This window comes from Nyctereutes procyonoides, unplaced genomic scaffold (genome assembly GCF_905146905.1).
Source record: "Nyctereutes procyonoides isolate TBG_1078 unplaced genomic scaffold, NYPRO_anot_genome, whole genome shotgun sequence".
Classification (NCBI taxonomy): Eukaryota; Metazoa; Chordata; class Mammalia; order Carnivora; family Canidae; genus Nyctereutes; species Nyctereutes procyonoides.
Window position 1 is genome coordinate 8,509,281 of NW_026575121.1, and position 24,420 is coordinate 8,533,700.

At 39.0% G+C, this 24,420-nt stretch overlaps 1 protein-coding gene across 5 annotated transcripts in view; it reads right to left on the reverse strand.

Annotated features, from left to right (window-relative positions):
• Positions 1-24,420, reverse strand: part of DGKH (diacylglycerol kinase eta) — a 182,689-nt gene that overhangs the window by 85,379 nt on the left and 72,890 nt on the right. For all 5 annotated transcript variants that reach the window (XM_055335822.1, XM_055335824.1, XM_055335821.1 and 2 more), the window contains exons 3-4: positions 23,174-23,284; positions 19,997-20,077 (exon numbers count right to left, since the gene is read on the reverse strand). In XM_055335822.1, the coding sequence (XP_055191797.1) occupies positions 19,997-20,077; positions 23,174-23,284 (192 nt within the window). The remainder of the gene's footprint in view (positions 1-19,996; positions 20,078-23,173; positions 23,285-24,420) is intronic.

Sequence of the window (24,420 nt, forward strand, 5' to 3'; positions counted from 1 at the left end):
TGTGTCTCTACCTCTCTCTGTGTGTCACTCATGAATAAATAAATAAAAATCTTTTTAAAAAATCAGTTTCCTAAATGCTGCCTCAAATAATATACAAATTCTCCATTAATAGAGATATTGCTCCATTTGGAGAGTCAGTGGCCTATAGGTATTAATCCAACAACACTATTACAGGTGTATAAGAACTGAGAATTTGTCAGTCCAATAAGGCATATAGATACATAAAACAGGAGACACTCTAGCATTAAATATGTAAAATTCTATAGACGAGTAACATTTTAGTTAAGACTTTAAATACATAAATTGCACAGGAAATAAACCCCACAAATACTGTACTGGTCATCTTTCAGTGAAGGGATTACAGATGATTTAATTGTAATTTTTTTGGCTTGTCTATGGTTTCCAAAGCAAATATTTTGGACTTTTATAATAAAAGTATTATTTAATTTTTCTTTCTTTCTTTCTTTCTTTCTTTCTTTTTTTTTTTTTACTAACGGAAGGATGGGAATTCAGAATTTAAAACTCTGCATTGTTCTTAAAGTTGGCTGGGGTTCTTAAAGGAGGAGTTCTTAAAGTTGGCTGCCCATTAGAATCACCTGGGAGAATTTTTAAAATCCCAATGTCCAGGCCACACTCCATACTAATTAACTGAGAACGTATTGAGGGTGAGGCCCAGCCACCGTTTGTTTGTGTTTTTTTTTTTTAACTTCCAAATATTTGCAAAGTTCAGGTATGTGTGAGAACCAGTGCCCTAGAGATATTTTACTATCCCCACAACATTGTCAGAACGTAAAAAATGATAGAAGTTTGTGTAGACAAGTGAATTACAGGGAATTGCTAATCTGCAAATTCCCACCTGGAAGCCACTCATGTAACAGCAAAGTGATTCAGTGCCTACATTCTGGAGTGTGGCCCACTTTGAATAAAGACCAACAGCAACCTTTCTTACTTCTGTGGCTGTGAACAATGTTTCCTCCACTCTATGAGCTTTGGTGTGGTACCTGCTAAGTGAGGGTAAAGCATTAACTCCCAGCTCTACAGAGTGTGGGGGGTGTTAGTGAGACAATCCAAGTAAAGCATTCAGCACAGTGTCTGTGAGGAAGCCAAAGCTCAGTCAATATTAGCATCCCAGTTCTTGGCGTGGAGAGAAATTATGTATACAGGTGCAGATTTCTTCTATTTTACATAAATATATATATATTACATATATATATATTTCTTTTGTGTCCACAGTCAAAAATAACAGGAACTGGAGGCATTTTGCCAACAAAACAGTCACTGACTAGAAACCACCAAAATGAGAATAATGACAATGAGCTGCTCCTTAGAAGATATTGGGAAAATAGTAACAAACGATCAGGAAAAAACGGTCCCCCCCTTAACTGCACTGCATCTCACCTTACCCACAGCAGAAATAGCAGATGGCAAAAGGCTTACCAAAGGGAGGCTCATCAGATTCCTCTCTGTACGATACTATAAGAGTTCGACATGCCATCTCTAGGGACTTAAACTATTTTAGCAGAGTTTCTCCTTTTAACTCAGATTTTTGATTCCATGATGAAGGAAACTCTGCAAACTTCTGTGGCAATTTTAAATGTCCAACAACTTTTTTCATTAGGAAATTCGTATTTCTAATCTAAAGCTCTTTACAACAAACTGATCATAGTGGCCCTATTGCAGTCCTTTAAAAAAAAAAAAACTATATACGTTTTGTTTCACTTGTTTATCTTTTAATACCAGATATATTATTGATATTTATTGAGATATGATTCACAATACCATTCAATTCATCTGCTTAAATGGTACAATTCGATGGTTCTTAGTGTATTTAAGGTATTAACAGTAACTCCCATTTCCTCCAAAGCTGGCCCCACCCCCAGGCCTAGGCAACAACAAATCTACTTTATCTCTAGTTATGGAATGAGCAAATCATGGGAATAAAAGGCGCAGCATAAGGAATATAGTCAATGATACTGTAATCGTGCTGTATGGTGGCAGATGGTAGCTACACTTGTGGTGAGCACAGCATAATGTTTAAACTTGTCCAATCACTAGGCTGTACATTTGAAACTATTGTAACATTGTGTGTCAACTACACCTAGATTAAAAAAAATTCATTCAAACAATTTAATTAAAATAAAATAAGGTCTGACATAAAAAAATTGATGCCATGTTTGATAACTACATAATTAAATTCTTTAAATCAAATCAGTTTCTTAACCCAAATTCATTTATAAAGTTAACCTGATATCCCAATTTGATATTCAAAACCAGTATCACTTTCTAGAGATGTAACTGCAAAAGTAAAAAAGGAAAAATTTAAATAAATACACAGAATAAAAAAAGACTGACAGCACTGCAACATGGATGAACTTTGAAAACATTACATTAAATGAGAGGAGCCAAAAGACCCCATATTGTGTGATTCCATCTACATGAAATGCAGTGTTTATTTTCTTTTATCTTTAGTGATTAATCCTGAACTGTCTGATTGAAATAATTCATATGCAGTAAGAAACCTTTCTTGGACAGCAGAACAAAGAGAAAGTTTAATTGAACTCATAACAGTTTTTTATTGCCTGTGACTTACAGGATAGAATTTGACTTTTGTCAAAGCCAGATCAGGGGTAATTATGTCTCTTCAACACTAGTTTGCTATACTTGGAAGTTGCCAACTGCTCAGTCTTAATATACCTACCTCTTCATCCTCCCTCAAATGTCTATAACTAACTTTTAAATTATGTATGTTGCATTTTTTTCATTCTTCTTTTATGAAACGAAATAATTCACTCTGACAACTTAAATGTGCCAAACTATAGTGTAGTCCTTCATCTTAAGTGACTATTATGATCGTAAAGATACTCCCACATTTCAGACAGTAACCTGGGAACCTCTATATCCAAGAGCATAGATCCTCAACTACATGTGTGCACCTGAATCAAGCAAAGAGTTTTTCCAAAAGATATCCAACCACACCCCAAACCACACCAGGTAAATCAAAATCTTATTTTGGTGGGAGGTATGGATAATTTCAGATGTAATCTGTAGTTTGACAAAGCTATACAGGTGATTTTGATGCACACCACTGTTTATCAGCCGTGAAGGGCAGTAGAAGCAACCAACTTTTCCATTAATCAAGTCAGAATCTGATCTAAGGAATGTAAAGAAAGTGCTCTTAATCTATGGCTCCCAATATCCCTTTTCAGTACCCTCCTGCTCCCAAATTTCCAGTGTTCTCATCTGTCCCTAATTGCATTCCTTTGTATGGGATCAATCTGAAATAGCCTACCACCTACAGCACCCATGTGACATAACAAAAGGTCCCAAAACAGTGATCTCTGATGCTTTTTTCCGGCCATTCTGTTTGAACCCTGAAGGGCTGTGTTGTAAAACAACAACAATGACAAGAAGTTAAAATCTATCATTTTAGACATGTACTTTGCTCTTCACAGTAAGAGCAGCTTAAACCTATTTTCTTCAGCTGGCCACTTCATACACTTATATTACCAAGTAGCCCCTGGAGGCATTTGAGTTTGCAAGTCTTGCAGAGATGGACTCCTCTTCCTTCTGGGGTTAATACTTCCCTATTTCATCATCCAGTTGCCTCAAGTCCCATCTGTTTTCTAAGATGACAACTGCTGACCTAAAAATAATTTTTTTCTGAGGTTGTTATAGATGATAAAGGTTCAGTGCATATTTTCTCCCAGTGGTGCTTGAATTTTAATGGAAGACTAAGAAAAGTACAATGTCACAACAAATGCATTTTTGGCACCAAGACCAACGAGAGAGCCAGAAAGCACAATTTAAGTCAACAAAATAACAGAATTTTAGATTAAAAAGGGACACTATCATACTGATGTAATGCCATAAACATTCATTAAATAGCTATAAACACTGTGGAATCTGCATTAAGTGCCCATGAAGAGAGTAGTTCCATAAAATCTTGGAGCACAGATTTAACAATATCTCGAATGATGTAAAATAACATATAAAGATGTAATGGACTAACGATAAGACTGAGGTTGATGGGTAATTGCCATACACTCAAGAGCCTCATTAGTAACCTACTGCTAGAATTTATAAAGACATTCTGCTTTGTAGTCAATGCGCCATGTCAACAGGCTCCTACATCATATTGCTTGGGAATTGAGCTAAGGTCTTCCTCTTTCCTTTCAGAAAGATCTACACATCTTTTCAGATGTCTACTTACAGCCATGTTTAGATTTGTGCACAAACACGCTAAACACTATTACTGAGAGTTAGAGGATCTTTGAAAGTTATTCCACCCCTCTGGTTTTGGCTGGCTGATCATCTTTCCAAGGAGTCATTCTAGCTGAATAACAACTTACTGATCTTTGTGGGCATCCCTATAACGTAGGCTAGGAAGTATCAAACATCTCCATAGGCTCTCAGAATAAAGAGGGAGGCATTACTTATGAACACAGGGAAGTCCACCCCAGTGCTGCTTATTTTCCTATCAAAAGAGAAGTTGTCATCTGTAGAGATAATATTGATTTCAAAAATCAAACTAGAAATCCAGTAATTACCTAAACTTTCCTATAAATGATTGAGAATTCTGTACTATAATATGAAATATAACTTACTTGTGACAAGATTCTACAAAAGAAGCGCAAGTATTGACAAAATAGATACTGATGGAAGTTTTTTTGTAAAAATGTAAGCTATTGTTCTGAGAAATGTACTCATTATAGAAACGAAAAAGACCTCTGGACAAGAGCAGAACCTCTTTGCCAAGAGGACGTCTGTCTTCTTATCTACAGGAATACTTGACTACAAGTTTATGGCAAAAAGGCAGTATCTCATTGATTCTTCAGTCATCTCTGTAAATTACAGAATTAATTTTGTTACAACACATTGAAGGGGAAAAAAAACAAATGTAGAAGTTAAATGAGTTGCCTACAATAAGTTAATATATTTCTTATAAGAGGAGTTACTAAAGTAGTAACAGCACTATTATAGCAAGTAAAATAAAAATAAAAGATTATTCCTTCACTGTAAAATACCGAATTGAATAACTACAAGCAACTCAAGAAATCTTTCTCGTTCACCAGCTTTGTTTAGGAAGAACAATGGAAAAGAAGTAGAGTTAAAAACTGGCAATGATAATTTTAGGGAAGCCCACTGAAGAATGAGGGGTCAAGTAAAATGAGGCGAAAGATTTTCTTTAAAGTACTCTGGATGAAATAGGGAAAAAAGAGACTAGATGAAGCAAGTGTTGGCAACATCTAGGTAATAGTAGGAGCTGGGCAATGGGGATGTAGGGCTTCACAACAACCCTGAGTTTGTGTGTTTTTGAAATGTTTCACAATAAAAAAAATAAAAATAAAATAAAATAAACCTATACCCAAGCACTGGGAATAAGCAAAACTCTTCAAGGAGCTAAGGACAGAGGTGAGGGACCTGGGTGTCTTAGTCTTATGTACAGACACTATTAAATGCTTGGCCCTGAACTCAGCTTACAGACCACACCACACCTATCTGGACCCAAGTTTCTGACCTATAACTGTCTTCTCCTGTATCAAGTTCAAATTAGATGAGTAATGTGGTCCCTTCACTCAAATGGCCTAAAATGTCCAAAGAAACTAATAAAGTCTGTCTTCTGTCCCTGGGTGAGGTGGGGTGGGATGGTCTGAGCTGAAGAGAACTTTGCAAATCTTACTTCCAGAATTCTTGAGCTTCAATGACTCTGCTTAAGATTAAGTTGGCAGGCCACAAAACCTACTTCTTGACTAAGGAATAATGGCTTCATAACAAAGTCATTTTCCAAGTTAATTCGATTTCCCTCTATAACCTAATGTTGGTTTTTTTATTGCCTTAGAGTATTAAATATAAATAAAACATAAATTCTGATATATTTCCATGAAAAAAGGAACCACAGATTTCAATGCTGTCGAGTACCAATCCTCTCACTACATACACAGTATTTCCATAGGATCTCACATTCTGAAAAGTAAATTTTGCCTTTATTTCAATGTAAAAATCCAAAATACTCTAAAATCAAAATTTTACTGAAAAAGCATTTAATGAAATATTAACAAAATAAAATAGATGCATGTAAGCTAGCAGAATCCAGTTTTCAAAGAAGCAACCGAATTCAACATCGTATAATTCATATCGTCTTAGAACCTACACAAAAAATGTTAAAGAAAGCAATCGATTTAACATCTTCTGAAACTATTTTGTCTTTGAGACTTTGTTTCAGAGTAATGGGCCTAAATGTGACTTCCCAGAGTCTCTGGTTTACTGGAGAACATAAGGTAGGAGCATACGGTGAAACCATAGAAGGTAAAGACCATCCCTCTCAAAGGTGTGCTCCCCAAACCTGCTCTCACTGGGAAAAGGACCCAGCAGAGGCCTCAGGCAGTCTACCAGGAATGGCTTTCTGTGTTGCTTACTGGGGTATCTTATTATGCCATTTGTATAGATAAATTACATGTATGATAATAATAAACCACTGTTTCTCTGAAGACTAATGAAGTTTGGACTCAACTCAGTATTAAAAGTTTCTAAGGGGATGTCTGGCTGGCTCAGCAGTTTGAGTGCCTGCCTTGGGCCCAGGGTGTGATCCTCGAGTCCCACAGTGGGCTCCCTGCAAGGAGCCTGCTTCTCCCTCTGCCTATGTCTCTACCTCTGTGTGTGTGTGTGTCTCTCATGAATAAATAAATAAATAATCTTTTTTAAAAAAATAAATAAAAGTTTCTTAAAATTCAAACAAACTGTAGTTATTAATGTTTGGTCAAGTCTCTATAGTATTAGTTTCCTATTACTGCTACAAATCATTCTCTCATAGTTGTGGCAGTCAAAAGTTTAGGATCAAGGTGTCCAAAGGGCTGAATTCGTTTTGGAGGCTATAGGGGAGAATCTATTTGCTTGCTTTTCCCCACTACTAGACACTGCCGGCATGCCCTGGGGCTCATGGTCCCTTCCTTGCATCAAGCCAACCTTCTGCTGCCACAGTCACATCTTTCCTGATTCCTCCTGCCTCCTTCTTATAAGGGCCCCTGTGATTACACTGGGCCCATTCGATAACCCAGGATAATCTCATCCCAAGATCCTTAACATAATCAAAACAATAGGGTCCCTTTTGCCACATAAAGTAACATTCACAGCTTAGAGACATTAGGATGAAAATGTCTTTGTGGTTAATCATTCAGCCTACCACACCCATATAATAAATAATACAAAATTAGAACTTCCAATATTGTAATAGTGAACAGGTAAATCAATGATACTGTCATCTATTTTATTATACTCATAATTTCAATTAATATCCATGGATACAAACGACTTTTCTTCAAAAGAATGAATAGTTAAGGTCTTGAAAAATAGGATAGATACTTAGGAGGCTCTAATGTTGATAAATAAGCAGAATGATTGCTCCAGTGGCATCTCATGCTTTTAAAGTGCTTTGCTGTCAATAAGGTCACATATATTATCTCATTTAATCTTCCAGATAACTGGCCTACTTGATATGTAAAAAGAAATTTAACTTGTTTAAAATTGCAAAGTCATTAAGCAGGAGAATGGAAGTATACAGTCAGGTCTTTTGGATGCAAATCACACCTATCTTCCCAGTTGTCCCAGACAAACTGTTTCTCAGCTGCCTTTATGTGGGTCACAGGACCCTGTCAAAAATGAAATCGATTGTGCTATATCATTTGATATGTGAAACTCTAAGAAATCAATTGGCATCAAAACAATTCTGTCAAGATAAAACAAATGCATTAAGATATACAAAGTTTCAAATTAGCAATAGCAAAATAATATTTTCTATAAAAAATTTTAACATAATTAAGCTGTAACTTCCTTTCGCTATATATGTAATAATAGTTACACCTATCCCTTCTATCCCTTATTACTAAACACATACTTGAGTCACCAAAATTGGTATTTAAAAAGAGCCTAAAAATTACTGATCATCACTCTAAGAGCAGACCAAAAACCCATGCATATTTAGAATTCCAATATAAAGCAAGTATGTTTCACAACTGAAGGTACATAAAAGAATTCAAAACTGAAAGGCAGGCTGCACAAAGCACCTGCATTACTCTACGCAGTGCACTCCGTGTTCACAAGTTTGCAAGCTTCTCTTCAGGTTCAGCGCTCACCTATTTGAAAACCCGTCTACTGCCCTTCCCCAATTACCTCACCGAAGCTTGCCACTTTCCACTGCAACATGCTATTCGTACCTCGACAGTACTTTTGTCCACTTACACATTAGCACTGGGTCCTTTCCTGACTCCACCTGCTTCATGTGTGCTTCACAACCACATTGTAAAGGGCAAGTGGGATGCTCGCCCAGAGCATGTTAGGTGATGGGCAAGGATGATGGGGTACATGAGCTATCACGTCGTGAGGAAGGTGCAGAAGGATACCTACTGTGGTAGATTAAGACTCACACTCTTTGACTCCAACGCCAAATTTTCATTCATTCACTAGAAAACATAGAGTGCCTTGTTTTATGTCAGGTGACGTCGCAGCTCAGGGACAGAAAGACCTGGTCCCTGGACTCCTGGAGCTTGTCGCTCACTGAGGAGCACAGATAAGGAAACCGAATTCCAATACAGTGGGTTCCTGCCAGCTTCCAAACCACTCAGCTTAGCTTCCAAGATCCTTCAAGATCCAGACCCTATGTGTGCTGTGAGCACCCAGGGTGCAACTAGAATACAGTGGAAGGCAGCTGACCAAGACCAAAGACTCAGGCAAAGCTTTCTTGGTTGAGGGGAGTGTTAGTCAAGCAAGTAAGGGTGAGAGGCAGGTAAGCCTGGGAGCATATTTCTGTGGGGAGGGAACCAGGGGAAGGAAGGGGGGCATGCTGCAGACCAAGGGGCATACAAACACGTAATGAAGAAAGGTCAAGATAAGGGTTGGGTATGATGAATAGTGTAAGATGGCAACCATGGGTAGAAGAAAAGGCAAAGTTAGAGAGGTCATCACGAAAAACCTTTTACGGTACTAAGGGGTGTGGATTTGAAGCCAGGAGGAACCAGGAAACATGTTCTAGAAAGATGGCTGGCAGCCATAGAGAGGGTCAGCTTGGTGGTTGGTCACAGGGGAGAAGATTCTTTTTTTTTTTTTTTTTAGATTGGTTAATTTATTTGAGAGAGAGAGCAAGCTCAAGTAAGGGGAGGGGCAGAAGAGGAGGGGGAGGGAGAGAATCCCCAAGCCGACTCCCCACTGAGCGTAGAAACTTTCGAGGGGCTAGATCCCAAGGGCCCTCAGATGACGACCTGGGCTGAAATCAAGAGTCCAACACTTAACTGACTGGTGCCCTGGAGAAGACTCATTAACCTTTGGAAAAGGCCTGATGGGACATGAGGTCAGGGTGGCAGTGGGCTGCGGTGTAGGGGAGCATGCCATGAAGATGTGAGCACATAGGAGACAGGCAAAAGAGTTAACAGCTTTTTCGGAGACAGAATGAATGGGACTTGGTGATTAGCAGGTCGTGAGGTGTGACAATGACGGAGCAGCTTAGATGATTCCAGCTTCCACATATGAAAAGGAAATAGCTTGCAAGTCCAAAATAATCAGAGTTAACACTTACGGAGTAATTCAAACAGGCCAGGACCCGTGTGTGCTAAATATAAAACATTATTTATATAAGATAAATAAGATTTAGATAAGATACTTATCTCATCTACACAACCCCAAAACTAGCATTTGAGGAACCTCAGAAAGGAGGCTTGTCACTTGCCCGAGGTCACAAGTACATTTAGGATTTGAAACAAAATTCCGTCTGCCTTCCTAGCCATCTACTAGAGAATGAAAGGATAGCAAAAAATTTACTGATGGTACCCTAGAAGAATAAGCAGAAAAGACTTGACGTGCTGCTCACTTTTTCTCCTCTTAAAAATAATCAGGGAAACTGTACAGTTATATTTTAATCCTATACATACTTGCACATACTTTAAAGATGAGCAAGAAAATTACTAAGATGAGCTGGTAAATGAATAATAATAATAATAACAACAACAACAATAGTAAATGTGCTAGCATAGATAGGTCTCTGCAAACCAGGCACCTCTAGAAAAAAAAAATATTAACAGGATATATAATCATATATAGCATCTTATTTGAGAGGGGTTTTTTTAGTATTAATTGCAATAACAAGGGTCACGATGATTTTAGAAATTATTTATGTAGGCTGTCACATACACTTCTACTGCAAATTACCAGTGAGTATTAGTTAATGGACACAGTAAAAGTTTTATCACTCATTTAATATTTTCAGAATGTACCAGAGATTGGAACAGAGCATTAGCCCCATTCCCTTGGCACAAGCTCTATTGGTTTATAACCGTAAATTGCTTTGTACGGAACACATATGTGATGGGAAACTTCAAAGCAAAATAATTATCTTGTTTGTACCAGTCACCACAAAACTAAAACATTTCTAAAGCCTAAATTTTCCATTGCACCATAATCATACTTAAGGAATAGAGAAGACATTTGAATATGCTAGAAACTTAAAAAAAGAACCATGCCAATGATACCAAAGGAGCACTTTAAAGCCATTTCAAAGCATCTCTCAATTGCCTACTAGCATCACCAGGATGTCTTCCCATCATTTCAAATTCATAGTATCTAATTCACAATGTCTTCTTTTTACAACCAATAAACCTACTTGTGTTCTCATTTTCTACCCTTAATTAAAGGCATCATTTATAGAGCAATTCTTCCAAACTCTGCATTAGTTTCCTCCTCTCTTGTCCCCCTTCCTGCTGGCCACAGCTCTCCAGTCTTTCCCACAAGATCGCTCATACATTGCTTCCTTCCCTCCCGTTACAGATGGTCTGATATGTACCCTTATCATGTTTCCTTGGACACTGTAGCAGCGTCCAAATTGAGCTTCCTGCAAAGCCCATCACTCTTGTCAAAGGCATCTGATAGGAAGCTGCCAGAAAGGGCTTCCATGAAGCATTTAGAATTTCCTCTGAATAAGTAATAAGCATTTGTGAAACAAAAAAATTCAAAACGTATTGAGGATGAAAAGCCCATCTCTCTCCCAAATCTGCCCCCCAGACACCATGTCTCCTTCCAAAAGGCAAGTATGTCAGCTTCTATGTATCTCTCCAGAGAGATTCTCTGCATAGACAACAAATATGTGCTCTTTCAAGGTTTAAATACATGGCTGTGGGCCATACACACAAACCCCACCTGCACAGAGTAACAAACACAGCGTAACATTTTATACACGCACATTGTTCCACATCTGGCTTTTCACACTGAATAATACTTGGAGCTCAGTGAGTATTTTTATTACATACAGAACTGATTCCTTCCTTCTCGTGGTTGCAAACATTGTACTATGTGAAATATGTCATAAAATTCATTTCAACCAGTCTAACTGGCACATTTGGGTTATTTCCAATCTCGTGCTATTACAATGGGTGAGTAGCCTGGTACGTATGCCTTGGCACACATAAACCGTACTTTTCTCTACCTCTGCTAATTCTGGATAATATGGGCAGTGAAGGCACTGATGAACCCAAGGACTTAAAAAAAAAAAAAAAAAAAACTTTCTTTACCACCTATGCTGTAAAGTGTGAATCTTGGTCCTATTATATTTAACCTTAGGTTAAAATCTTTTAGAAGTTTTTCAGCAGCACTTTTGAGTATAGTCCTGTCAGTCCTTGCTGGGGTACATGCTTTTATCCATCCAACCTAAAACATACTCACATAAACAACACTTTACTTGTACAAAACAGCAACTCTAAATTCCTACGAACGTTCCCAAAAGGGGACACCTGGGTGGCTCAGTGGTTTAGCACCTGCCTTTGGCACAGGGCATGATCCCAGGGTCCTCACATCAGGCTCCCTGCATGGACCCTGCTTCTCCCTCTGCCTATGTATGTCTCTGCCTCTCTCTCTCTCTCTCTCTCTCTCTCTCTCTCAAAAAAAAAAAAGGGTTTCCAAAGGGAGAAGGATTAGCTGATTTGTTCTCATACCTTTTCTTACATTATGAGCTAGCAAATAGAGCACTCCAAGATCTTTTTAGTCTAGCTACAAAAGGACCAACGGTTTCTTGTTTTCTAGGACTCTGGTCTGAGGAAGCTCATGATAACATTAAGAAGTATTTCTCTGGGTGAGACTCTTGGAAAAGATTCTGTATCATTAAATGAAAAGATAAACATGATACCCCTACAGAAACAATGATAAGATAATTCATTTCTAAAAGTCTGATGTCCAAGTTAGAGGAAAAAAGAATGCAAATATCAAACTCCACTTGTAAATATTCAGCTTTCATAGAATAAAGCCCTCTACACTACGTATAAGTCCATGTTAAGAGGCAAAACAACCACTCAAATTGCATTAATGTGGTATCATTTTAGAGTGCTATAAAATGGATTTAGCCAATATAGGTATAAAAAACATGTGGTTTGCCACTATCATGCATCGAATAATCAGGAGACCACCGCAATCATTAATCATAGCAAGAATCATGTTTATAAGACTTATTGTTGATAAAAAATCATCTGAGTCACGATGTAGAGTTCAACTAGAATACAAATACTTGTGGGCATATTATAATCCAACCTCACTGGGGAAATCAGGGAACTTTGCTCTCTAGCTAAATCTTGAAATGACACATTTCTCCCAAAGGAAAACTAGAGTTTACAAGTATCATTCAACATTCATTCAACAAGACACATTCTTTCATTCCTTTGGCAAGTATTTATTGTCTTTCCCCTCTGTGCCAGGTCTGGTGTTAGCCCTGGGGATCCAGTGGTGAGGAAGACAGTCTTTGTTGCTGCAAGGAAATTTCAGTGTCTACCATCCCCTCTCACTCCCTCCCACATACACATGCCATGCAAAGATCTCTCCAACAGCGCTCTTGAAGGATGGTCACTCAGCTCTTGCTGGGTGGTATAATGAGACAGTGTGTGTCAAGTGCCCGGCAATCTCTAAATCCACTCCTCCTCGCCCACTCTCAACAAACTCCAGGAGCTGGGAGCTCTGAATTCCACACTAGCTGTGCATAGCTATTAGTCATCCAACCTTGAGAAATTCATTTCAGCTCTCTGAACCTGAGTCTGCTCTGAGAACTCTGTTCTTGAAGACCCCTTCCAGTTCACAGGGGATGAGAGGACTAGAGATTTCTAATAATGGACAGAGCCATTACATCACAAGAGGCCTGTTCTATCAGATGACTCAAGTTAGAAAGTTCTCTTTTAAGTAGAGTTAAAATTGTCCCTCTGTGAATTCAACTGTGAATCTTTGTCCTGCACACTGCAGTAACACAAAACCTGTCAACTGCCTCTTATGCATGATAATCCCTCGAACATTAAAAAGATGTCACATGTTCCCTAATCTTTAAGATAAAGAGTGGCCTCTAATGGCAATCCCATGATTTCCCAGACCTTTGTATAAAATTGGTCACCTTCCTCTGTGAGCTCTTTATCAACATTTCTATTTAAAATACAGTGCCCAAAATAAAACGTAGTATTCTAAATTGGCAGTAGGACCAGCAAGCGCTAGCTATATAGCTGGTAATGCAATATAAGACTCTATGATTGACCTGGAGGAGAAAAGACAACTGAAACATAAAAAACAATTAGAGGAATACTATCTGAACCATACTTCTTGAAAGTTCCACAATAAAGATAGCAGAGAGGTCAAGAGTACAGAGTGACGTCAGGTGACCCAAATGGGTTCAGATTCTAGTTATGTGTTAGGTGCTCACTTCTCTGTTTCAGGTGTCTCATCTAAAACGGAGAGCACAATGGCATCTACCTTACAGGATTTATGTAAAGAATTGAAAGGATTATCAGCATTTAGAAGAGGCACATAATAGTTACAATAAATATCATCATCAGAGTAGGCAACTTATTTGTCTAAGTGATTGCTTAAATGATTATTTAAACACCTGTTTTGTGATGTGTATTCACAAATGACATAAAAATAACATTTCATCCCTTCCTTTGTAACTAAAGATTGAGATACTAATGGATAAAAGTAAACTGATACTTAGGTTCAAAGGACGTGGTATCTCTCTTAAGAGAGAAGATGAACTGGATTATAATAACAGAGGAAGCTAAGGGAAAAACAAAATAAACAAAGTACACATTAAAGAAACACATTTTCCCCCTCCCATTAAAACACAGCCTGCTCATTTCAACTACATCACGAATGTATAATTTTTGGCATTTTACGTGCCGTATATTCTCAGTATTGGCTTGTTTTTCACGCATACTTTCTAAAACTTCTTTGGAGGCATCAACTCTAGCGCTAATCAACCTTCAGTCATGTTGGCTGTGGCAAGTGACCCCTAAACTAATAGGACTCTGTTCCAGGGCTTGGTTAGTTCTAAAAATAAGTGCTACCACATGGTATCCGTGGTTCACACAACCGGGTAAGCCAGCATGGATGTGCAGTCACCCTGACATTCCAAGCACACTCATAGATCACTCACTAGAAATGTTAAGAGTATTAAATAAATCAAATAAATTACCTCTGCATTTCTTTCTAGTTAAAAAAAAAATGTTTTCTTCATAAACTTCCAAAATAAGTTTTAACAATGTCAATACAATAATTTCTTTTAAAATGATGATTCATGTATTTAACATTTAGCCTGTCATTAAAATTGAAAGAAAATGGTCATTTGAATTGCACATTTTGAAAGTCTAATGTACAGACGCCTTGGTGGCTCAGTAGTTGAGCCTCTGCCTTTGGCCCAGGTTGTGATCCCGGGGTCCTGGGATTGAGTCTTGCATAGGGCTCCCTGCGGGGAGCCTGCTTCTCCCTCTGCCTATGTCTCTGCCTCTCTCTGTGTGTCTCTCAGGAGTAAATAAATAAAATCTTAAAAAAAAATAAAGTCTAATGTCTTCCATGTGATCGCAATGACTCTCAAATCATTAAGAAGCTCTTCTTTAGCATATCCATACAGCTAACAAGGAATGGTTGAGATTTCATTCATTACAGAATGGTTGCTTTTCCCAATAACATCTATTAATATAAGAAAAAAGTGGAATTAAATCTTCACCACACCTCCGAAAGAGAGGCAGGTGGAAATTTTTCTCCAGATAAAGTTCATCCATGTTCTCCTTCACAATTCCCAAACTTGTTAGGAATTGGCAACACACTATCACTTGTGAAAGGAACAGGTGGGATCGTAACTCCAGGATAATAACAGCGACTAGCACTTAGTATACTGTATGTGCTCATCGCTCTGCGGGGATTGTAGGGCATTATCACATTTCATTTAATTCTCATAACCCCAGTGCTATCCTCCGTTACAGGTGAGAATACAGATTCACAGGGGTTAAGTAATTTGTCCAAAGTCACATAACGGGAGAGGGCCAAGCCAGGACACAAAACCATGTTGTCTGACTTCACAGTCTAAGGTCTGCCACTGAGTAAGCCACCATAAGCTGGGATATACACATCATGACTAGTGAGAAAGAGACAGAGAGCAGCGGGTGTGAGAAGAGAGAAAACAGAGGCAAAGACTAACCAGATGGAAAGAACCCTATGTGGAGAGTCCTGGATTAAAGCTCGGGAGGGCTGGGACCCTTTCTAGGGATGCACCAGTGTGACCCAGGGTTGGCAGGGGAGTCAATTCTTCTCCCCAGTCTAGTAGAAGAACACATTTGCTACAGTACAGAAGTGTGTGAAACATAAAAATGTTCAAATGAAAATAAAACTCCGGAACGCCATGCAGAAGTCAATAAAATCAAAGAGGAAATTAATAATTAAAAAAATGAACGAAAAAATTGGGAATGTGTTATAGATGCCATAGTCATAGAAGGGCTATGGGAGGGCACATGGGTGGCTCAGTCGATTTGAGCCTCTGCCTCCGGCTCAGGGGTTCTGGGATCGAGCCATGCATCAGGCTCCCTGCTCTGTGGGGAGTCGGCTTCTCCCTCTATCCCTTCCCCCTGCTTGCGTGCTCTCTCTTTCTCTCTTTCTCTCTCTCTTTCATGCTCTCTCTCAAATAAACAAAATCTTAAAAAAAAGAGAGAGAGAGAGAGAGAGAGAAAATGCTATTGTAGAATTTAAACTACACATAAATTAATGATGAATATTAATGAATCCTGAAGGCCTATGAAAGGCGAATAAGGCTGTCAGGGGCTGTCCTTTTCCATTCCCTGATCACATCACTGACACCTAACGTTGTGAAAAATGCTTTTAGGGTTTTATTGTCACCATCAGTGGTGTCTATTGCAAAGACACCTGTGAAACCCAAAACTCCAACCAAGGTCAAAATGATCCAATTTAATGTAATTAAATATGTGTGTGTGTGTGTGTGTGTGTGTGTACGTATCTATATATATATCTAAAAATCTCTTAATTTCAACATTGTGAGATCTGGAGGAGAGGCATCTGGCTATGCTGAGAAACAGATAAATGGATATTGCATTAAGCCACTAAGTTTGTGGTCATTTGTCACAAAGCAATAGAAAACCAATGTGTGCCTGAGGTGATTTAGACAACCAAAAAAAAAAAAAAAAAGACAATTGTTAACTCTGGGGACGGAAGCACAGGTCTGTGCAAGGATGGAAAAGGGAAAAGTAACCATCGAGGAGGTAGGTCTGAACTATGTCTACATATCTTCTCACTCTCACAGTGTCTATGTCCCCATCCAACGAAGCTCGGCCAACCTCAGTGACTCACTCATAACCGACAAAATGCTGCAGAAGCAATGCTGAGTAACTTCCTACGTGAGGTCAGTTTCTGTGGAGCTCTCTAGAACAGTTGCTCTCAAACCCATTGTACTAGAGAGTCTGGCATTAGGTTTTCAGGCAAAGCACAGCTTTTCCATTTTCCATTTGCTGATCACAGATTTTCCATTTCCTATTATCCCTTGTCCATATATCATTCTTAGGGACTTCAAAGCATTGCTGTAGTGAAGCTGAATTTGGCCATTCCTGCATTCTCCAGCCGTAGCACCACCAAACTACACATTAACCTTTGACATGAACTAGCCAAAATAACATCATCAATACCAATCCATGCAATCCAGAAAGGTAGGATATTTAAATATTTAAAGATAGGGAAGACTGTCAATTACTGGTTAGAAATCTATCCCTTATTCTATTTTATGCTCTAGAAAGTTCTACCAAACTCATTTGCCGTAAAACTCTAACCATTAAGTGTCCACATTTCTAGCCCAACAAACTTCAGAAATAGCATTTGGTCGAGTGGATAAATCCCTTGAAAATATTTCAACAAAACGTCTTCTCATGTGTAAAATCAACTTTCATCTTATTAATTAAATCAACAAAGACTTAACGGAGAAGATACCATGAGGTAAAATGATATGACAGCCTGTCCCTGGGGAGATTATAATAAACATAAGCACCTAATTAAATATAAAGCAGAATACAGTGAGTTCCATAGTAAGAAAGGCACTAGAGGAGAGACTTAGAGGTTCAAGAAAGAGTTCTACGAAAGATAACCTCTCTCAAATCAAAGCTTTTTACTTCCTTTTACCCTTATCTAAATCAACATTCTAGACACCTTGTCTTTACCTGAGATTGTTCCATTCTTCAAATATTAAGTTTTGGGACCTTCTTTCAGACTAAACTCTAGATCCCTGTTGAGGGAAAACCCTTACTGCCCACTCCCCCATGAGTATCCACAGAGGGAAGAAGACTACCGTTCACTCCCTAGGGAAGGCAAGTGGTTCATCACCTTATCCCACCTTTATTTGAGAGGAAGGAAAAAGAAGCAACAATTTATCAGAAGCTCTGAATTTAGTGGTTGTTGGATCCTGTTTGGCCATGAATAAGCTGTCCCTCACTCCCTATGTTTTATTCTCAGGAACTAAGAACACAGGGGAAGATGGATGAGTTATTGATCCCTCAAGTATCCAACAATGCCTTTATCTTTCTGTCCAATATGCCTATAAACATCAACCCTGGACGAACCTTGCTGCTCTCTCTCCCCACCTTGAAGAAAATGTGACAGGCATAGGATGTAGGTACATTACTTAACTTGATCTCTGTCTTTGTTAGACACTATTTACTACCTCAGAGTCTTCTCCAGGTCCCCGTTCAATTTTCAACTCTCATTTTCTACAGAAGCTTCTCCAAACCCACGTAAACCCTGACTCACAGCAGATGACCTCGTCTTCAATTTTATTGAGAGAACAGTAGTATCGGGGTCTGGAATAAACGAACTTCCTGCACACACCTACCTCCATAAGCTTTCTGTCTCCCAGTCAACGCTAGTCTCTAAGTGGGCTCTGGCTCCCATGCCCTTCCATGCACTCAGCAGGCATCCTTCCATCCATTCTCCCCTCTCTCTCCTGATGCTTCAACTTTCAAGTCCAACAATTCTCTCCTCTCTTCATTCAGACACACTCAAAACCCATTTTAAAAACGAAGCAAAAGAACAAGAACAACAAAACTCTTTAAGCCTGAACAGTCTTCTAGTTATCTTTGATCTCCTTCTTACAGCCGAGCTTTTCAAAAAAGCAATCCATCCGGGCTTCTTGGCCTTGCCACCTGTTCCACAGTGCAGCCTGATGCAAGCCACCCTCTCCCAGAAGTCATTCCCATTAATGTGACCCAATGACCTCCAAGTTAACAAATTCCACAGACACTTCTCATTTCGTCTCTGACTTGACCTCCCTACAGTACTGGATGTTTAACAACTTCCATCCTAAAACGATCTTCCCCAGGCTTTTCCTAACATCATCACCTCCTAAGACTCCTTCCATACTTCAGAACGCTCTGTCTTCATTGGTCAAACTTTAAATTTTAACATTTTCCCAGGATTCTATTCTTGGCTTTCCTCTCGTCAAACTCAACTCTCCCTGGGGAGGTGGGAAGGGGGGCAGGAATATTTTACACCACAGATTATCCCACGTGCCCGTAAATCCATATGGCTGAATCTGAATGCATTTGCTTCCTCCCCCACCCCTGCCCCCACCAGTGCCTACCTCCATCATGGCACTGCTCTCTATTTGTCCATCTGTCTGTCTTCCCTGCCCTGGCAAACCCGGGAGATGGACACAGCACAATACTGTCAGTAGCGGTAGCTTCCTGAGCAGGGGCTGGGAGTGTGGATGGGGGCAACACCACAGCAAGAGCAATGCATCTCACAGGACCCAGGAATATATAGTTATAAAAACCACCCCGGAGGAGCATCACTGAGCTCTTCTGTGAATATTGTGAGGGATGTAACAATATATGTATTCATCTCTGAATCTCTGTTGCTTAGCCCAAGTGCCTAACATGTGGTGCGTATTCAAGTCATGTTTTTTGCATGAAAGAAGTAGAAGGAGGAGATCTCTGAGATAAACTGGTAGAATTTTAACAGCTACAGATGGAGGAGAACTCATTCAAGCCAGGAGGAATGGGAAAAGTCCAGGCACAGACAGAAATGCCGGACCGGTGGGGTGCAGGAGGACAGAGTCTCAGTAACGCTAGAATGCAGAGGTATGATTTTACAAAGCTTGAGGATGGAGCTGCAGATGAAACCTGACAGGCAAGAGTGAGCCAGTGAGTTCTTTCAAGCAATGTGATTTGTAACTGGAAAAGAATTCACTGGAACAGAGGATACCTCGTAAGTAGCTATCAAACGAATTACTTACATGAGAATAAATGAAGACCTGACCTATAGCAGCTGCCTGAACGACAGAAATAGAGTGAAACGCAGAAGAGAAGGGAAAAATACTATTTTTAATATCAAAGGAAAGAAACAGATTTTCTGAATATTCCAAAACAATGGAATTAGCCGAAGTATTAAATTTAAAAGGAGTGAAAAATTTAAAGCACTAAAATTAGAAGGCCTAAAATGGAAAACATTGTAAATACTTTCAAAAAACACATTTAATACATTGGTTTATTGACCCAAACAATCATGAATAGTACTGGGTACACAACGTACTTTCAACTTTATTGGGTTGGCAGGAACTCCAACACGGGTAAGTTGACACACAGTTGGTAACGGAAGAGGACATTCTGTACATGCTCAGGAAAGTCATTCTATAACTTTTGAGAAGGAAGTCAGCAGAATATAGCCATACCGTGAAACTGTTGTTAGCATTTTTTGTGCTTGCTTCAGCTACACTGGCATCCGAGAGGTCAACTTCATCGAATATCAGAGACTGTTAATGAAAAAAAACACAAACACATTCAATGAAAACCTAACTCAATACTCGTCAATAATTTTATTTATTTATTTATTTATTTATTTATTTATTTATTTATTTATTTATTATTTTTTGCTATCAGGTCATGACTACGAAGCTATGTTAAGGATTAGGAATAGAAAATGAAAAAAAAAAGTCATTAGTGGTTCTTTGCAATTTCTTCTTAGAGTAAAGCCACCAAGTAAAACTAACTCATAAATCCCAAACTGAAAAGGTCTTTAAAGAACCCTGTGGCACAGAGTTTCTATGCAAAATGTTCTGTGTTTTCTAGAAGTATAATTTATGGGGAACTCAGTGTGTCATGCACTCGCTCACACATGTGCGTGTACTGTCTCTCTCTCTCTCTCTCTCTCTCTCTCTCTCTCACACACACACACACACACACACACACACACACACAGAAATGCCTCTTGACAGGTAACAGCCTGAAACAACTTTGCCAGGAAGGCAGAGGCAGCATTATCATTCCCACATTTGCTAAGTGAGGTGAGAACTAGTCCTGGCTTGGATCATGGTGAGTTACTGAACTTTCAGAAACTTATTTTCCTCATCCAAAAATGGGTTTGAATGAGAAGGTGAATGTGCTCTGCAAAAATAAAGTGACCTTTCTTTTGCACTTTCAAAAGTGGTTTTAATCAGAAAGTTTCAATGATAAAAACTCCACAGAAATGGAATCTTTAATAATGTTCAATTTAGAGATTAGGAAATTCTGTGAAATAAACATATCCTTCTGACTTTCAGTCAGCTGGTCATTGTTCATACTCATTCAATGTTCTTGCAGCAAGGCAAGTATAACAGAGCACCTCCAGAATGGCAGAAAAAGGGCCCCTTCCACCTGCACCCCAATGTTGATAGCAGCATTACCCACAAGAGTCAAGCTATGGAAAGAGCCCAGATGTCCATCGACAGTTGAATGGATAAAGATGTGGGATATATATACATGGAATACTACTTAGCCATCAAAAAGAATGAAATCTTGCCGTTTGTAATGACGTGGATGGAACAAGAGGGTATTATGCTAAGTGAAATAAGTCAGAGAAAAACAATTATCACATACATGATTTCACTCCTATGTGGAATTTAAGAAACAAAACAGAGGATCATAGGGGAAGGGGTGAAAAAAGTTGAAAACAGAGAGGGAGACAAACCCTAAGAGACTCTTAACTCTAGGAAACAAACAGAGTTGCTGGAGGGGAGGTGGGTAGTGGATGGGGTAATTGGGTGATGGGCATTAAGGAGGGCACTGGATGGAATGAGCACTGGGTATTATATGCAACTGATGAATCACTAAATTCTACCCCTGAAACTAATAACACAGTATGTGTTAACTGAACTGAATTTAAATTAAAAATTCAAAAAAATAAAAAAAATTCGAAAAAAATTTCAAAAAAATAAAATTACATTTAGAAGAAAGAAAGAAAGAAGAGAAGAAGAAAGAAAGAAGAAGAAAGAAAGAAAGAAAGAAAGAGAAGAAGAAGAAAGAAAGAAGAAAGAAAGGAAAGAAGCCCCTCATCTGATAGCTTCCACCATCATTCCAAGATCCCTAAAGGGTACGCAAGTCCACTTCACTCCAACCAATCTATTAGACTTGTTCCTTGACCAGAAAGAATTTATAATCTAGCACAGGAGAAGAAACAGACACAACTAATTGTAATATAAGATGGCCTATTGAAAATGCAAGAGAAGAAATAGTACAGAATGCTATGGAAGGTCACAGGTCATTTCTCCAGAAGAAAACATTTAAACTCTTGCTCTTGTGAATGGTGGAATAAAGACTATTTGAGGGGATCTTAGAGAAAATAGGGAATTTCATCAAGTGGAGACAGAGGGAAAGTCATCTGTGGGTGGTAAACATGGGGCAGGGCCAAAGGCTATCAAGTGCTCAGTGCCGCCTAGAGATGAATGTGGAAAGGCAGCATGGAGCCAAGTCAGGGACAACCTCGAACATAACGACTTTTAAAATAAGATTACTTTATTTGGTTATTACTTGTACAGCTGTATAGACTAAGAATTACATTTGTTTGCATATTTGATTTTACCTCCCAGGGTATAACTCTACTAATTATATCAGGAACATTATTTTTTTTACTATGGAAATTATCAATTGTTCAACTGACACAGTAGCAAGAAATCTCCATATTTTCAAGGAACACTAAAAGATCAGCTTTAAATGGAAACTCCTCATTACTAAGTTTTCTCTTCCCAAACCACATCATTCTTATTTTCTTGGACTGTCATATAAAAATTATGTAAAGCGGGATCCCTAGGTGGCGCAGCGGTTTGGCGCCTGCCTTTGGCCCAGGGCGCGATCCTGGAGACCCGGGATCGAATCCCACATCGGGCTCCCAGTGCATGGAGCCTGCTTCTCCCTCTGCCTATGTCTCTGCCTCTCTCTCTTTCTCTCTCTGTGACTATCATAAATAAATAAAAAAAAAAAAATTAAAAAAAAAAAAAATAAAATAAAAAAAAAAATAAAAAAAAAAAATTATGTAAAGCCTAGATTTCATTTCACTATGGTTTTTATTCTTAACTGCTAGCATAATTGAGGGATTGTTTTGTATCAGGCACCACATATATTATCTCATTTAAGCTTCCTCAAAACAAGGCATGCAGCTCGCAGCCACTCTACTGGAATGTGCTGGAAGTGGGACACAAACTCTTGTCTAAAACCAGAGAATGGTTTCTTAGCAATTATAGCAATTTTCTCCCTTCTGGTCAAAGGTAGCAACGGAGGCAGGGGGGACCCAAAATTTTGAGCCTATTACCTTTAACAAGGTTACATTTAATGTTTTACTTTCATTTAAGGAAAGAGGAAAGGAAGAAAGTAAACTATACTAGAACCTTCCCATAAGGCTGTCCTCCATAGACACGCCATGAAACTTGACTTCAATAGACTCCCTTGGGATTTGGTCCAAGACTGATCACACTCATACTGAATTCACAGAAGAACAGTAAGGCTCTAGTGAGCACCAAGACAAAAAGTTCATAGAACCAACATTTTTAATCCACCCATAACCTCAGGTGCTTGCAAGTAATATTTTTCCAAATTACCTTGGAGTCCTTTGCGTAATAAAGCGTACGGCCTCGAAGCTTGAAGTAACGCTTTTTCCACCTTTGGAAGGAACTGGTTTGCTTCAACAGTTGTCCCTCTTTAATACTGGTCTGGGGAGAGACAGAAGCACAACAATATGATTAAAATGAAATTCCAAACCAAATAAAGTTCAGAATTAATGACACACTATCACTGATATTTCAAATATTATTTCCCAGGTCCTATAAATTAAAGGAGAGAGTAGTTTCTTCTTTCTGACCAACCAAGGGAGGCCATGTGTAAAGCCCCAAAGAGCAAAGGTAAATCTGACATGGTTCCCTGTCCTCCAAGTAGTCACAGATAATAGAGGAGACACAAGCACCAAACTAATACCCCCCTTCAGTGTGATGTGCACACTGCCTCGTATATAGTAAGTGTTCAATAATGGTGGAAAACGTAGAGGGGCAATTTCATGTAATGATTAAGAGCATGGACGCTAGAGCCAGAAACTTTCTATTTACCTCCCGATGCCAACACTTAGTGACTGGATGATCTTAGGAAAGTTATTGAACTTCTTCACGCCTTTATTATTCATCTGGAAAATGGGACAACACCATGACATACCTTACAGGGTTGTTGTGAGGAATACGTTAAAAACATATAAAGGACTTACTGCATGGCATGTAGTAAGTGCTCATTAAATGTTATCATTAACTATGTATTATTGTAACAAACAGAGTCAAAGCACTATGCGTGGTGGTCTGGCACAGTGGAAGCATCAGCTCCTTCAGAGGGAGTCGAAGAAGTCTTTCCAGAGGAGAGCCCAGGGTATGTCTTAAAGGAGTTGATCAGAATGACAAGGGACGGAGAAGCCTATTTTAAGTGTGTACAAAAGTAGAAAGACTTAAAACAGCATGCATATTTGGGGAATCTTCAAAGAATTTTCGTTTATAAAGACAGAGTAGGGTTGGCGGTGAGGGAGCAACAGGAGACGTGGCTGGAGAAGGCAGGTAGGGGCTCTGTGGCTCTGAGCCAGACCCTGTGCTGAGTCTGACCCCATACTTCATGTATGAAGTTCATTTCATTATCACCAACAAGATACTTAGAACCCTCTGGCATCCTCTAGTACCGCTCCCTCCCTTTGTCCACAATGATGTTTTGCTTTTCAGTGGCCATGCATGTTCCTCTTGGGTCTGGACACCACGCACTCTCTCCTAGGCTGCTCTTCCCTCAGATATACATCTGACCAACTCCTCACCTCCTTCAA